This window comes from Papio anubis, chromosome 16 (assembly GCF_008728515.1).
Source record: "Papio anubis isolate 15944 chromosome 16, Panubis1.0, whole genome shotgun sequence".
NCBI lineage: Eukaryota > Metazoa > Chordata > Mammalia > Primates > Cercopithecidae > Papio > Papio anubis.
The window spans coordinates 59,091,548-59,106,695 of NC_044991.1; the positions used below are offsets into that span (position 1 = coordinate 59,091,548).

Below are 15,148 nucleotides of genomic sequence, written 5' to 3' on the forward strand. Positions count from 1 at the left end.
AGGGTAGAAGAGGTGCTTCCACCCTGTCTCCTCCCCGACCCGGAGAATAATCCCTTACATTCATGTGATTCTCTTCACGCCCTCACTTCATCCTCCCACATCCCTGGGTAACACAAAAATCTGAATCCCATTGGGCAGATGAGGACATTGAGGTCAGGAAAGGGGATGGGACCCTCCCAAGGTCATGCAGCCAGATGGGGACACCAGGTGGGGACATGTCTCCCAGCTCCCCACGCCTCCATTTTCACCAGGCAACAGATGGCCCATGGCTTGACTTGAAAAATCTTAAGTGATCCCAAAGAGAGTGCAAGCCCAGAACATTCCAGCCCTCCTTGAGCTGGTTTTTACTACTACCTTTTAATACCAAATTCATTCATTTTAATTTCTATAAATGGATTCTTCTTATGGAAACTAAAAACATTACAGAGAAGACTAAACTCTTCTTTACCCTCCTCCCGCTCTTCTCAGTTCCCTCTAGTATCCCAGTTTGGGTGTGTCTTTTCAGAACTGTGATATGCATTTAAAGACATAGCTGTGAACCTGGAGAAAACCCACAGGACTATTGTGAGATGGTAGGACAGGAAGGCAGGTGGAGGGCATCGCACACAAACCTAGTGCTTTGCAGCATTGCTCTTGGACAGCTTTGATTGACATTTAGATCTCTTTTCTATTTTCTAATAGCTGCAAAATATTCTATAGTGAGGCCAGCGCAGTGGCTCACGCCTATAATCCCAGCATTTTGGGAGGACAAGGGGGGCATATCACTTGAGCTCAGAAATTTGAAACCAGCCTGGGCAACATGGAAAAACCCTATCTCTACAAAAAATACAAAAAGTAGCCAGGCATGGTGATGCACACCTGTAGTCCCATCTACTCAGGAGGCTGAGGCGGAGGTTGCAGTGAACCAAGATCGCACCACTGCACTCAAACCTGGACAACAGAGCAAGACCCTGCCTCAAATATAAAAATATAAATTCTGTAGTGTGTGTGTGTATATATATATGTGTGTGTGTGTGTGTGTATATATATATGTGTGTGTGTGTGTATTCTGTAGTATATTAGCCATATAGTCTGTTTGCTTATCTCATTTTCTACATTAAAATTTACATTTCATTTTCATGCACTGAAGATTAACTGGGTTGAGTGTTAATCCTGCCTCTCAGTTATTAGCACGTGGTCATGATTTAGTCTGCAAGGACCCTTTCTTGTTTATATTATTTTCTCCCACCTCCACTCACTTTTGACCTCACTGAAACCCTCTCTACTGTGTTTGATATGTCCTTAAATACTCAGAATTTCTTGCAAAATGCATCATTTTTTTTATGTGTTTCTGTTTCAAAACTTCTTAGTGGGACCGGGTGTAGTGGCTCATGCCTGTAATCCCAGCACTTTGGGAGGCCAAGGTGGGTGGATCACCTGAGGTAAGGAATTAGAGACCAGCCTGGCCAACATGGCAAAACCCGTCTCTACTGAAAATACAAAAATTAGCCTGGTGTGGTGGCACACATCTGTAATCCCAGCTACTTGGGAGGCTGAGGCAGAATCGCTTGAACCCAGGAGACAGAGGTTGCAGTGAGCTGAGATCGTGCTACTGCACTCCAGCCTGGGCGACAGAGCGAGACTCCATCTCAAAACAAAAATAAATAAATAAATACCAAACCATATACCCAGTTTATTAGTATCAGCTAAAACTGGGCATACCTAACAATTCCACTCCTATCATTGTGTGTAATTCCACACAATAGAAACACATACCTACGGGCCAGGTGCGGTGGCTCAAGCCTGTAATCCCAGCACTTTGGGAGGCCGAGACGGGCGGATCACGAGGTCAGGAGATCGAGACCATCCTGGCTAACACGGTGAAACCCCGTCTCTACTAAAAATACAAAAAAATTAGCTGGGCGTGGTGGGGGCGCCTGTAGTCCCAGCTACTCCAGAGGCTGAGGCAGGAGAATGGCGTGAACCCGGGAGGCAGAGCTTGCAGTGAGCTGAGATCCGGCCACTGCACTCCAGCCCGGGCGACAGAGCGAGACTCCGTCTCAAAAAAAAAAAAAAAGAAAAAAAAGAAACACATACCTACATGTACCCAAAGACACACACAGAGATGTTCTCAGCTCACTGCAGCTTCTGCCTCCTGGGTTCAAGCGATTCTTGTGCCTCAGCCTCCAAAGTAGCTGGGACTACAGGTGTGCACCACCACACCCGGCTAATTTTTGTATTTTTTGCAGAGATGAGGTTTCGCCAGGTTGGCCAGGCTGGTCTTGAACTCCTGGCCTCAAGTGATCCTCCCACCCCGGCCTCCCAAAGTGTTGGGATTACAGCCATGAGCCACCATGCCTGGCCCAGGGCATGTGTTTTGAATCCACATAAATGTTATTGAGTTGTAAGTCATGTTCCTTTCCTCTCTCTCTTTTTTTTTTTTTTGCCTCTCCCAATGTTTCTCAGATCTCTTCATGCACTGTAGCACTCTAGGTACCTCTAGCTCCTTACTCCTCTAGCTCCAGAGAACTGCAGAGCTGCCTCTACCTCATTTCACTTGTCCACTCTCTTGATTATGGACACCTGAGTTGCTTTCTGCCCCTATCAACACACACAGCGCCACACTGGACATCCTATGTGGTATTGCCTTGTCATAGGGCACACACACACTTCTTCTTCCTTTTTTTCTTTCTTTTTCTTTTTTTTTTTTGAGACAGAGTCTCACTCTGTTGCCCAGGCTGAGTGCAGTAGCCTGATCATAGCCCGCTGCAGCCTCGAACTCCCGGGCTCAAATGATCCTCCTGCCTCAGCCTCCCAAGTAGCCAGGGTTACAGGCACGCACCCCACCATACCCGGCTAATTTTTTAAAATTTTTAATAGAGACAAGGTTTACCATGTTTCCCAGGCTGGTCCCAAACTCCTGAGCTCAGGCGATCCTCCCACCTTGGCCTCCTAAAGTGCTGGGATCACAGGCGTGAGCCAGCATGCCCAGCCTTCTTTTTCCTAAATGCTGCCACATTTCTCTCCCAGATGGCTTCCTCATTTTCACTCCTACTGGTGAGGCACATTCTCACCAACTTTGGGCATTTCCACCTCTCCATGGCCCGCCAGTGTGGTGGCTGTAAGTAACGTATTTACTCAGCCAGTCTCTTGTGGATAGACATTTAAGTTGTTTCCACATTTGCAGATGATACAAACTGCTGCAATCATCCTTCAGGGACATGCTTCCTTGTACTTTTCTCTGAGTTCAATTTCTTTTCTGCCTCATCTTCCTCCACTCTTCTTGAACACCAGTTCCTAAACACATCCTAACTTTCCCAGATCTTTCCCTGTGCTCAGGCCGTGCCCTTTGCCAGGAATGTCTTTTGCTGAGTGTTTATTCTTCCCTTAAGGACCCTCCTCCTAGAAGGCCCTGCCCCACCCCTGCCACCAAGAGGGTTGCTCTCCTTCAGCTCTCTCAGAGGGACTTTCATTCCCTTTTCTCCTGGCATCAGATACTTTCCTGTTTTGGACAAGACCAGGTATTTGTTATTGTTCATGGTTTTGGCTTTCTCACCAGCCCGAGTCCATTGAGGCCAGGGGTTCCATTGGCTTCCTCGAAGGTGCTCAGGACCCTCAGATGGGGCTCAGGAGAGGTCTGTTGAATGACTGAGGCCATGACCTAATTATGGGAATGAAGGGTCCACTCTCCCTTTCTCTCTCTCCCTCTTCTTCTCCCCTCTCTCCTGCCTCTCACCCCTACCCCTTAACCAACTAGAACCTTTCAGGAGCAGCTCATTCCACTGGAAAGAGGATGGAACATTCAGTCAAGACTCCCCCTCTCTTGGCTGGGCACAGGCAGGTCCACCCATCTGGAAAGTTGATGTGGGCCTCACTTATTCCCTCAGGTCAATGGCTATTGAGTACCTGTACTCGGCCAGGCCCTGGGATCCAGTGGTACCTGGACAGGCCAAGTCCTGGGCCTGACAGGCTTTCAGCCATGGGGACAAGATTGACACCATGCATGCACCCTCCTAATTGTGATAATGCTTGAATAAAAAGCGCAGAGTCCAGTGAAATTATATAGAGGGCGGTCCTGGACTGGAGGTGGAGGAGGCTTTCTTGAGAAAGTGACATGTAAGCTGAGATTCAAGGATGAGTAGAAATAAACTAAGCAAATGGAGAGGCTATGGGTGGTGGGGGGTTGGGACAGGGGTGGAGAAAGTGCTTCTGCCAGAGGGAACTGCAAGTGCAAACGCACTGTGACAGGAGGGAGCCAGGGGAAGACCAGTGTGTCTGGAGTCCAAGGAGAAGGGGAAGAGAGGCTGTAAGGATAGACAGAAAGCCCTGGTCAGCAAAGTAAAGCTGGAAAATGGACTCATTCACTCAATAAATAATTACTGGATGCCCACTATTAGCCAGAAGCTGTGCTATAGCAGTGAACATGACAGACAAAGTCCCTGTTTCCACAGAGCTCCCTGGGGGAGAGAAAGAATAGCTAACCTTTACAGAGGCCCTACTATGTGCCAGGAACTGTGCTGAGCACTTTGCATGCACTATTTCATTTCATCCTCACCACCACTCTACGAAGCAGGATACCCATTTTATTGAAGAGGAAACTGAGCAAGGTGGAGTGATTTACCCACCTGTAAGGAGTCTTGAGGACTTACTGCAGGCCATTTAAAACGGCCTTTTACAAGCACTCTCACTCAATGCTGGTGTATGCAGGATAAATTGGTACAGCCCCTATAGAGGGCAGCTATCAAAATTATAAAACACACATGCTGTTCAATCAGCAAGTCTATCACTAGAAATTTATTCTACAGATACCCAAAATGGCACGTCCACAAAGTCATTCACTGAAGTATTGCTGTAAAAGGCTGGAGAAAACCTAGCTGCCCATGATTTGGGGGACTGATGAAGTGAATTGTGGCATGTGCATGCAATGGAATGTTGCCATACTATGAAAGAATGAGGGTCCCTCTATGCACCGATAGGAAGCAGTTTCCAAAAATGCTGTCATGTGGGGAAAACAAAGTATAGGACTATATATAATTAAGCTATCATTTGTTTTAAAATGGTGATGGTAGGTATATAAATAGGAAGATGAGAGAGAGAAGAGACAGGCAGAGAGGAAGAGAGGGAGAGAGAGAGACTCAAGAAACTTATAGCATTGATTGCCCACTGGGAAGGGGAGGGTGGCTGGAGGATAGGGTAGGAGAGACACTTTTCAATGTGTCCCCTTTGTGCCTTTGAGTTTTGAACCATGTGAATATACTGACCATTCAGTAAATAAATAAATACAATTATGTTTATTGAAAGGACTTTCTGACTCTATGGGGAAGAAAGAGGCATTGGGATGAAGAAGACATCTCAGGATTGTTGAGTTGAAGATGTCAGTGATTCCCTTTTTTTCCAAATGAGGAAACTGAGGCCTACAGAGGCGAGGTGACTTGCTCAAGGTCTCCTGTGCAGGTAATGGCAGAACCAGGACTGGCTATTACCTGAATTGTAGCGCTTTGTCCTTTTCTGTCACACTGAGCATCTGCTATATGCCAGGCCCCACTAAGCGCTGAGGATACAGTGGTGAACAAGATAGGCATGACTGCTGCCTTAATGCAACTTACCTTTTAGGCAAGAAACAAATAAATACGTATTATAAAATCAGGTAGTGATCAAGGTTATGAATGAAAAATAAGGCAAGTGAAAGGATAGAGAACATAGGGGAGTGGGAGAAACGATTGAGAAAAATCCCTCTGAAGAGGCAACATTTTAGAAAGGAGAAAGATGGAGCCTTGTGAATACCTGGGAGCACCGCAGGAACAAAAGCCCCATGGAAGGAAGAAGGTTGGCTTGTTAAAGGAGCCAGTGTGGCTGGAACAGAGTGAGCAAGGGAAAGACAGTGGGAGATGAGGTCAGAGAGGGGGCCTGGACAGAGAATATATGCAGGTCTGAGGACTTTGGCTGAAAGTCAGGCAGGAAGCAGTTGGAAGTTCTAAGCAGATGTGGGACCTGATGAGATTTCCCTTTTTAAAAGGCCCCTCTGGCTGAAGGTGGAGACTGAACATGAGGAGAGAAAAGAGGGGCTGCTGGGAACCCAGCGAGGAGGCAGGGGCAGTCCAGTTGTCCTGGAGAAAGGTGACAAGCCTGGGGCAGTGTGGTGGGGAGCACAGGTTGGTGTCCTCATCTGTCCAATAGGGGAGTTGAACAAGATGTTCCTTTAGGGCCTTTGCAGCTTTGGGATTTGGTAATTTGGTGAATGACCTCAGAACATATCAACTAGGTGAGCCAGCCACACTGTTTTTCTTTTCTCACAATCTCCAGGTTTCTCCCCTTGGATTCTGGGTCTGAACAGACCCAGTGATCTGAGGCTCAGATCGGGGACTCCTGCCCACCCCCTCCCTGCCAGCCCGCTCCTGTCCCCACCTCCCAGGGACAGATGGGTGGGCGGCAGGAGCAGCTGGGCCTTGATGCCTGCAGGGCCCTGGGGGAGGGAATTATCTGAGAGTTCATAACCCTGCTCTGCCTTCCAGATCTTGAGTTAAAAGCCCCACATGTCACAGCTCCAAGGGGCGCGGGTTGGAGGGTGGCAAAAGAGGGGTAGGGCAAGACACTTTTCAGTCCTGTAGCTGCCCATGGGGGATAGTAACCTGGGGTGCTGAGGACTCCAGGAAGCTATTAGGGCTGAGGCTGAAAGTGGTGACCCTCAGGCTGCGTCTAACCTGCTGGCTTTTTTATTTGGCCTGAAAAGCGTTTGAGAAAAGTTGGAGCCGGTGCTTAAAAATCAAGGAACTTCACAGTAAAATCCAAATTTCTGACTTCTCCTGAATAATTAACAAATGTGACCAGACTGACCACCCATTCCTAATTCCAACACCCAGCAGGAGCTGAGTAGCAGCTGTCCCTATTATTATTTTATTTTATTAATAAGTAAATACATGCACATGACTCCAAAAAGAAATCATAAATTGGCATATATCATGAAGTCTCCCTCCCATCCTTGCCTGCCCTTCTCCCCAGTTCCCCCTTCAGTAATCTCTTTATTTTCTTATGTAAATTTCCAAAGTTTATGCATATAAAAACACATTAAAAATATATATTATTATTCCCCTTTTCACCTAGCTTCATCCCCTGTTCTCTGCCTTGGTTTTCCCCGAGGAAGTCTTTCTGTATTAGGACATAGAGAGCTTGCTGCTACACGCCATCGCATTGTCACAAGTCTCATGATTTATTTAGCTGGTCTCCCACTGATAGGCATTTAGGTCATTCCCACTATTTGCTTTTATAAACAATGCTGTATCAGTGTTCTCATGCATAGTTTGCACAGGTGCAAATATTTTAGTCAGAACTAAAGGAAGATTATCAGGAGCTGGTTCAAGCAGAGGGTGCAGTATACAAGAGCTGAACCCTCAGCAGGATCCCGAAGCAAGGCTAAGCGAGGAAACGTGATGAGGGCTGTTTGTAAAAGTGATTCCTGGCAAGGCACAGTGGTTCACGCTTGTAATCCCAGCACTTTGGGAGGCCAAGGGAGGATTGCTTGAGCTCAGGAGTTTGAGACCAGACCGGGCAACAAAGCAAAATTCGTCTTTACAAAAAAATGTTATAGACTAGCCGGACATGGTGGTATGTGTCTATAGTCCCAGTTACTCAGGTGGCTGAGGTGGGAGGATCGCTGGAGTCCAAGAGTTTGAGGCTGCAGTGAGCTATGATTGCACCACTGCACTCCAGCCTAAGCAACAATAAAGAGTGATTCCCAACAAAGGTCAGAGATGTGGGGGACTAGGGAAAGGCTCCCAGATTGGCTCCTGCCACTTGCAAAACATGGGACTTCTTTCTGAGTCTCAGAGTCTCTGCCTGTAAAATGAGAGAGGGGCTTGGAGAGCTGGATGAAATCCCAAAGGACTTTTCCAGTTCTGACCGGCTGCGGCCACCTTCTCCCTCCACACAAGACAGACTCAGCCTCTTCTCAGTCCTTGAACTTGCCTATTGCAGAGTGCTTGCCCAAGCTGATCCCACCCCAGCCCCCACCACTGGAACATCACCTCTGTGCACTCCTATTGGTTTTTGTCTGAATCTCTGAACTGGCGGGCCACTCGGAACACACCAGCCCAAACCCCTTCAGGGTAGAGTCCCCTGTACAATACCCCGGAGAGGTGGGTCACCTCCATACCTCATCCACACTTTAAATCCTTCTCCTTGTCACTCCCCCTAGTCACCTGAACTTTTAGCATAGAGTTCTTGAATGCCAACTCTGCTACTTCCTAACAAATGGCATTTGTAACAGTACCTCCCTGAATTTCAATTTCTACCTGAGAAATGGCTGGTTTGAGGATAACATGTGATGGTACTAGTAAAGTTCTTAGTACAGCTCGTGACACACAGAAAGGCTTAATAATTCCATAAGTCACTGCCCTTGTCTGAGTAAGTTACCTTGTTTATAAAATGGGAAGAACCTATAGAACCTATCCTTTTTTTTTTCGCAATGATTTCTTACTCTGTCACTCACGCTGGAGTGCAGAGACATGATCATGGCTCACTACAGCCTCAAATTCCTGGGTTCCAGTGATCTTCCCATCTCAGCCTCCCCGGTAGCTGGGACTACAGGTGCATGCCACCACACTTGGCTAATTTTTGTCTATTTTATAAAGATGGGGCCATATTGCCCAGGCTGGTCTCAAACTCCTGGGCTTGAGCAATCCATCCGCCTCCGCTTCCTAAAGTGCTGGGCTACAGGTGTGAGCCACCATGCCCAGCCTCAGAACATATTTGTAGGGGTGATCACTCACTCACTTATTCATTCATTCATTGACTTGATGATTTTTGTAAAATACCTATTGAGTGCCCGGCATAGCACTGGGCACTAGGAGATTTGGTAGTGAAGAAAATAGATGAATTGTTCCAATCCTCATGGAGCTCCCAGGCAATTCCGAACAGGCAAGCATAGATTGCCAATGTGCTGATATTAAGAAGGAAAAAACAAAGATATTATGGAAGCTCATAACAGGATTGTGTCAGGGAGACTTCTCTGTGAGACAAGGAGCAGGGCACGGCTGGGTGGGAGAGTCAGGAGGGTTTCCTGCAGGAGACATCACCCTAGTCTAATAATTAGCTTTAATTATCCTCACCACAGTCCTAGAAGGAAGGCACTGGTTATCTCTCATTTTACTTTTCCCTGAAGATAAATTAAGTGACTTGCCCAAGGTGATGGAGCCAGGAAGGGATGAATGGTTTTTGTTTGTTTGTTTGTTTGGTTGGTTGGTTTTTGAGACAGTCTTGCTCTGTTGCCCAGGCTGGAGTGCAGTGGCCTGATCTCGGCTCACTGCAACTTCTGCCTCCCGAGTTCAAGCAATTCTCCTGCCTCAGCCTCCCAAGTAGCTGGGACTACACCATGCCCGGCTAATTTTTGTATTTTTAGTAGAGACGGAGTTTCACTGTGTTGGCCAAGCTGGTCTCTAACTCCTAACCTCATGATCTGCCCACCTCGGCCTCCCAAAGCGCTGGGATTACAGGTGTGAGCCACTGCACCCAGCTGCTGAATGGGTTTTAAACCCAGATTTCCTGGCTGTGGAGTCTCAGACCTAAAAAACCTGTCTTCTGCTGCCTATTTGAATAGGCAAATCCTGGGATATAGAGCATCATGGGAAGTAGAGAGGCTGCCTTCACTTGGATGGGGCCCAAAAGTGGGACTCTAACTTTGCCATATCCTATCCAGACACCAGTGAAAAGGAAGAGATCAAGACACATACAAGAACTGACCGAGGACCCTCAGGGTGGCTGCGGCCAGAGTTTCTCCCCTGCCCGCTACCATCCAGGGCTCTCTGCACTTCATTAGTCTTCCTGCCTAGGGTTGTGGGAGAGAAAGAAAAAGCAGAGATATTCCTTTCTAAATTACACTGGGATTTAGACCTTCCAGCCCGACCCACAAACACTCTTGCTCACTAAACATGCCTGTCAATAGGGGACTGTCAGCCTTGAATCCATGCTGGAAAACTCCCTTAATCCCTAACTCTTTCTGCTCTGTTTTCAGCCTTGGGCAACAGCTGGTACCCCAACCTCCTAAGCATTGCTGAGACCAAAACAGTCCCTGGGCATGAAAAGGATGCCAGGCTGCAGGACTGCAGATGGCTTCTCCTTCCTGACCCAGGGCAGCTGTCTCCCTTCATCCTCTCTTCCGTGCCACTCTGAGGCAGGTTGGTTCTCCCGCTTCCCTTCCTCAGCTCCTCTTTCTTCACCCCCTACCCTTTGCCCCTCCTCTGTCCCTCCCCTTGAAGGGTAGCAAAGCCTATTCTGGAGCCAGATGATGGGCATGAATTTGGCTCTAGCTCCTACTAATTGTGCAGCCCTAAACAAATTAATTTCTCTGTTACTTAGTTTCTGCGTCTGTAAAATGGGAGGAAAAAAGGAGCTAGCTCACAAATTGTGAGGGTAAAATGAGTTAGTAGTTGTAGTGTTTTGGACAGTACCAGGCAAAGAGACACTACTACATGAGTGTTTGTATAATAAATGCCTGGGTACATCCAATCTGATCAAAGGCGGAGATGGGAGATGAGCTTGGGGTATCCAGGATGTGTGGAAACCCCACCCCCTCTCATAGATTACTGCTATAATCTCCTTCTGGTCTCACCAGCCCCAGGCTGCTTCCTTGTGATCGCTTCTCTACTCTGGCTGCTGGGTCTTCTTTCTAAATCCTGATGTGACCACATAACTCCTCTGCTCAAATTCTGCAGTGGTTTCCCATTGCCCACTGGATAAAGGCCACCTTCTGGCCCCTTAGGATCTCATCTTCAGAATTCTCCAGCCCCATCTTCCCCATCTTTCTACTCCCCTGGATCTGAGATCGACTTGCTTGAAGATATGCCCTCCAATCTCAGGCCTCCAGGCCTTTGCACTTGCTCTTACCTCCACCTGGTGTTTCCTCCCATCCCTTTCCTCTTGATGTTGGATGTTGTCCCCTTCCCTCCCCCTACTCTACTAGGGCTGTAGCCAGATGAAGGCAGTCCCTGAGGGACGGAAAGGGGAGAGTAAGGAAGAGACAGCAACTCAGAGCTGCAGCTTTCTGAGCTTCAAAACGAAGACAATAAGAAAAGGGGACCTCTCAAGATCAAAGGAGGGGACGGAACAATACGTGAACACTCAGGAAACTGGAAATGAGCGTTAGCATGGAGTGACTGCTAAAGGGTCACTGGGGGGCCCGCCCAAGTCCCCCAGCTCCTTTCTTCCAAGTCCCCCACCCACCCATACCCACCCCCCGTCAGACCCAGACCCCTGGAGGTGAACACAGGAGAAAAACGAAGTGGAGAGAATGGGAAGGCGGCGGTGATAAAGAAAAAAGAAGGAAGTGCAGTCCGGGGGGAGATGAGAGACAGAAAGCATGGGGTTGGAGCCCCGCGCCTCCGAGGAAGGAGGGAGAGGGTGACCTGGGATGCGCCCCCCCTCCCCTGCTTCCCCATTCCCGGGGGCTGCCCCCCTCCGGCCGCAGCTCAGGAGGGTGGGGGCGGGGCGGGGCGGCGCCGAGGAGAATGAATAATTGAAGTGGAGGGGAGGAGGAAGAAGAGAAGGAGGAAGAGGAGCCGCCCGCGCAAGGTCCTCCCCACGCCGCACCCCCCTCCGCCGCCCGGAAGTCGCTCCCCGCCTCCCGCTCCGCCAACATGGCCGCGAAGTCGGATGGAGCGGCGGCCTCGGCCGGCCCGGGCCCGGAGGGGGTGGCCGGTGGAGCCCGGGGCAGTGCCGGCGGGTGCGGGGAGGCGGCGGCGGCGGCCGGGCCCCCGGGGAGCGTCGGGGCAGGCGGCCCGGGGCCGCGCTACGAGCTGCGGGACTGCTGCTGGGTGCTGTGCGCGCTGCTCGTGTTCTTCTCCGACGGCGCCACGGACCTGTGGCTGGCGGCCTCCTACTACCTGCAGGGTCAACACACCTGCTTCAGCCTCACGTTGCTGTTTGTGCTCCTGCCCTCACTGGTCGTGCAGCTGCTGAGCTTCCGCTGGTTCGTCTACGACTACTCGGAGCCTGCAGGGTCCCCGGGACCCGCCGTCAGCACCAAGGACAGCGTAGCCGGCGAAGCCGCCATCAGCACCAAGGACAGCGCCGGCGCCTTCCGGACCAAAGAAGGCAGCCCAGAGCCGGGTCCCCAGCCTGCGCCCTCCTCGGCCAGCGCCTACCGCCGCCGCTGCTGCCGCCTCTGCATCTGGCTGCTGCAGACCCTCGTCCACCTCCTGCAGCTGGGCCAGGTCTGGAGGTAGGAGAAGCGCAGGTGGAGAGAGCTGAGCCCGAGGACGGGGGGTGGCGAAGGGCTACCTGCCGTCCCAGCCCTGATCTGACCTTTCCGGGCTACCCTCCTGTCCTGACCTCCGCCCCGCCCCACCCCATTGCAGCTCCAATTTCTTCTCAGTCGGCTGCTCCCTGACCTCTGCCCCCAAGCCCTGACCAACCCCAGTGCCATCTGGTCTGACCTGGCGTTTGAGAGGGGAGGAGATGGGGTAAGAAAGGAGAGAAAGAGATCCTCAGGGGTGTGCATGAGTGGGGAGGATCCAGGGCTCATGAGGATAAATGTGAAGCTTGAAACAGGACCACAGGGCCCCATTCTGCCATAACCCACTCCTCTCTGCCTGAGTGCCAAGCCTGGGCTCAGGAAAGATCTCAGAAGTCCTTTCCTGCTCTCAAAGATGCTCAGTTCAGAATTGCAGCTCATTCACAATCTGCAAGGAGAGCCACAGAATTTGAGACAGCTAAATGAATATCCCGCCTAAACTTCTTGGGCTTTTTGGAGAAAGATATGCTGGACCCAACTGGGGAAACCTCAGGTTCCTTCTACTTCCTATGACCCCCTTTCCCCCAACTAAGTGTCCTCCACTTCCAACAGGGCCAAGGGGATTTGGAATCTTGAATCTGAGATTAGATGGCCACTGGCTGCCCTTTAATCCCAAACTGGTAATGCAAAACTGAGGCTTTGTTCAAGCTGCCCACTTCCAGTCTTCTTCCTCTGCCAGGACTGAGGGTGCCTGCTGCACTAAGTTAACTGGAGAGAGGGGTAATTATAAACCTAGGGCTCCTCTTGAATCTGAATTTCTATTTAGTAGCTTAGGCTCTTCCGTGCTCTGACAGAATGAACTTGCTTACTGTACGATCTTAGGCAAGCTGCCCTCCTCCTTCCAAGCCTCAGTTTCCTCTCCTATGAAATGAGGGAGAATCCCTACTCCTCTTATCTCATTGTCTTATAATTGCATTATTCTTACCTGTTGGGATGGTCAGGTGAGAGGTCTGCATGTGGGCCCTGTAGACTACAACATTTTAAGAGCATGGGGAAAGCATGGAAAAAGTCACTCTAGAGGTATAAAGAGTGATTACTGCTGTTGTTATATTTATTCTGCTACTTGTTAACACATTCTGCCTAACTCAGAAGATTTAGTTTGGGGCTGAGGGTTGAAAACAGGACTCCTAGGGTTTGTCCCTGCTGCTCACTTGCTGTGTCACTCTTGTTATGTTGTCGAATCTCTGTGCCTTTGTTTCCCTATCTATTCCTGCCAAGATGATGTGTATATTCCACTTAGCTTACCCTAGGGGAAAAGGGGGGTGGAGCTCTATCCACACAAGGTGGTGTTATTATTATTAGCGTGACACATAAAAATATTCATGTGTACATCCAGGAACTAATCTGCATTTATCATTCTGTGCCCGAGTGGACAGATGGTGAAAGATATTTTTAGATTCTGAAATGGTAACTTCCTATTCTTGGTAGCCAAGCTTCATCCCCCTTTTCCTTCAGCCTTAAGTGGGCCAGATGCCCTTTGACTCACTGACTATCCCCCGATTCAGAATCCACTTACAAGAAACTAATACTTCTCTTCTTTGTTAAGCGTAAACTGAGTTTCCCTCAAACGGGGCAAAAATGGCCATGGGTGTGGGGTCTCAGGGGAGTAGCTAGAATTGCTAAGGATCCCTTCAGCTCTACGGTTTCTTGGATATGGCTAAAAGGACTAGCTATTTCTACTATCTCCCATTTGCAAAATGAGGGAGCTGGGATGAGATAAGTTTGTAGGGGTAACAATCTAATAGCGCTTAGGTCGAATGTGGCTTGTGGAAGTGTTTTGTGTGGCTTGTATAGTATTTTAAAAACCCAGAGTCATAGCTTCCCTTTGAAAAAATTGGATCTAGCAGTATCAATCCTGTAACAATTTAGAAAGAGTCTATGTGCTCTAATTTGTCCATCCTTCCCTTTGATCATATCTGTACTATTTCACTTAGACCTAAAAGCCCTAATTTACAGTTCTATAACAATTATTTTATTAAACACTGACTTTGTGCCAAGCCTACTGGCTGCCTTTTTACCTGCTATATCTCCTGTACCCCTTCTAATCATCTTGTCATGTGGTTAGCGTTATAATTTCTACTTGACAGATGAGGGAATGGAGGCTCAGAGAGGGAGCATCCTTGTCCAAGGTCACACAGCTAGGAACTTGAAGAGCTGATACTCCAGGCTCTCTGCCTTTAAAGCCTGAGTTCAATGTATCCACCTTGTAATTATGCCACTAAAGTGTCCCTCAGTCTTAAAGAAGTATGAATCTGAGTTTCCAAGATTCCAGTATGATAGAAAGTCAGGGCTTCTGTTGCACTGAGATAAGAATGTGAAAAGAGGGGCAGGGAGTTGAACTATGTGGGTGAGGATGGAAACAGTGTGTATTATGGGGAAAAGGCTGGATTGGGGAGTGATCTGGTCAGGAGGCTGACACCTTTATCCTAGTTTGTGACTATAGTTTCCTGGGTGACCTTGGGCAAGGCTCTTTCCATCTTTGGGTAATTTCAGTTACCCTGTGTGTGAAATGAGATTCAATATGATGACCCTAAGAGTTTCCCATTCCTGAAATTCTGACTCTGGGTTTATTGCCAAAGCAAAAGCCTCTGGGCCCTTTCCCCCAAAATCTTTGGATTCTAAAATGGCTAAGGGCCTGGACAAATGGAGGGAAAATCCAGAGAAGGTATAGAGAAGCTGCAGGGGCTGGCATTCCTAGAAATTAAGCAATGTTGGCCCAGCACATTTGCTTACCACTTGAGATGTTCCCACAGATGTTCTGAGTGGTGGGGCCTGGGGTAATGAGGAAGGAGATGTGTGATTGAGTCCTCCAGAATCATACCTAGGAGGCTAGGCAGCCACTCACCTCCTGATCCCATTTCCTCAATTCTGAATAAAATAATTATA

At 48.9% G+C, this 15,148-nt stretch overlaps 1 protein-coding gene across 1 annotated transcript in view; it reads left to right on the plus strand.

The window, feature by feature from the left end:
- The first annotated feature begins 11,435 nt into the window (after nt 1–11,435).
- XKR7 (XK related 7) overlaps nt 11,436–15,148 on the plus strand; it is a 32,871-nt gene continuing 29,158 nt past the window's right edge. Inside the window, exon 1 of the mRNA XM_003904892.3 lies at nt 11,436–12,190. Within this exon, the coding sequence (XP_003904941.1) occupies nt 11,607–12,190 (584 nt within the window). The 5' untranslated portion in view covers nt 11,436–11,606. The remainder of the gene's footprint in view (nt 12,191–15,148) is intronic.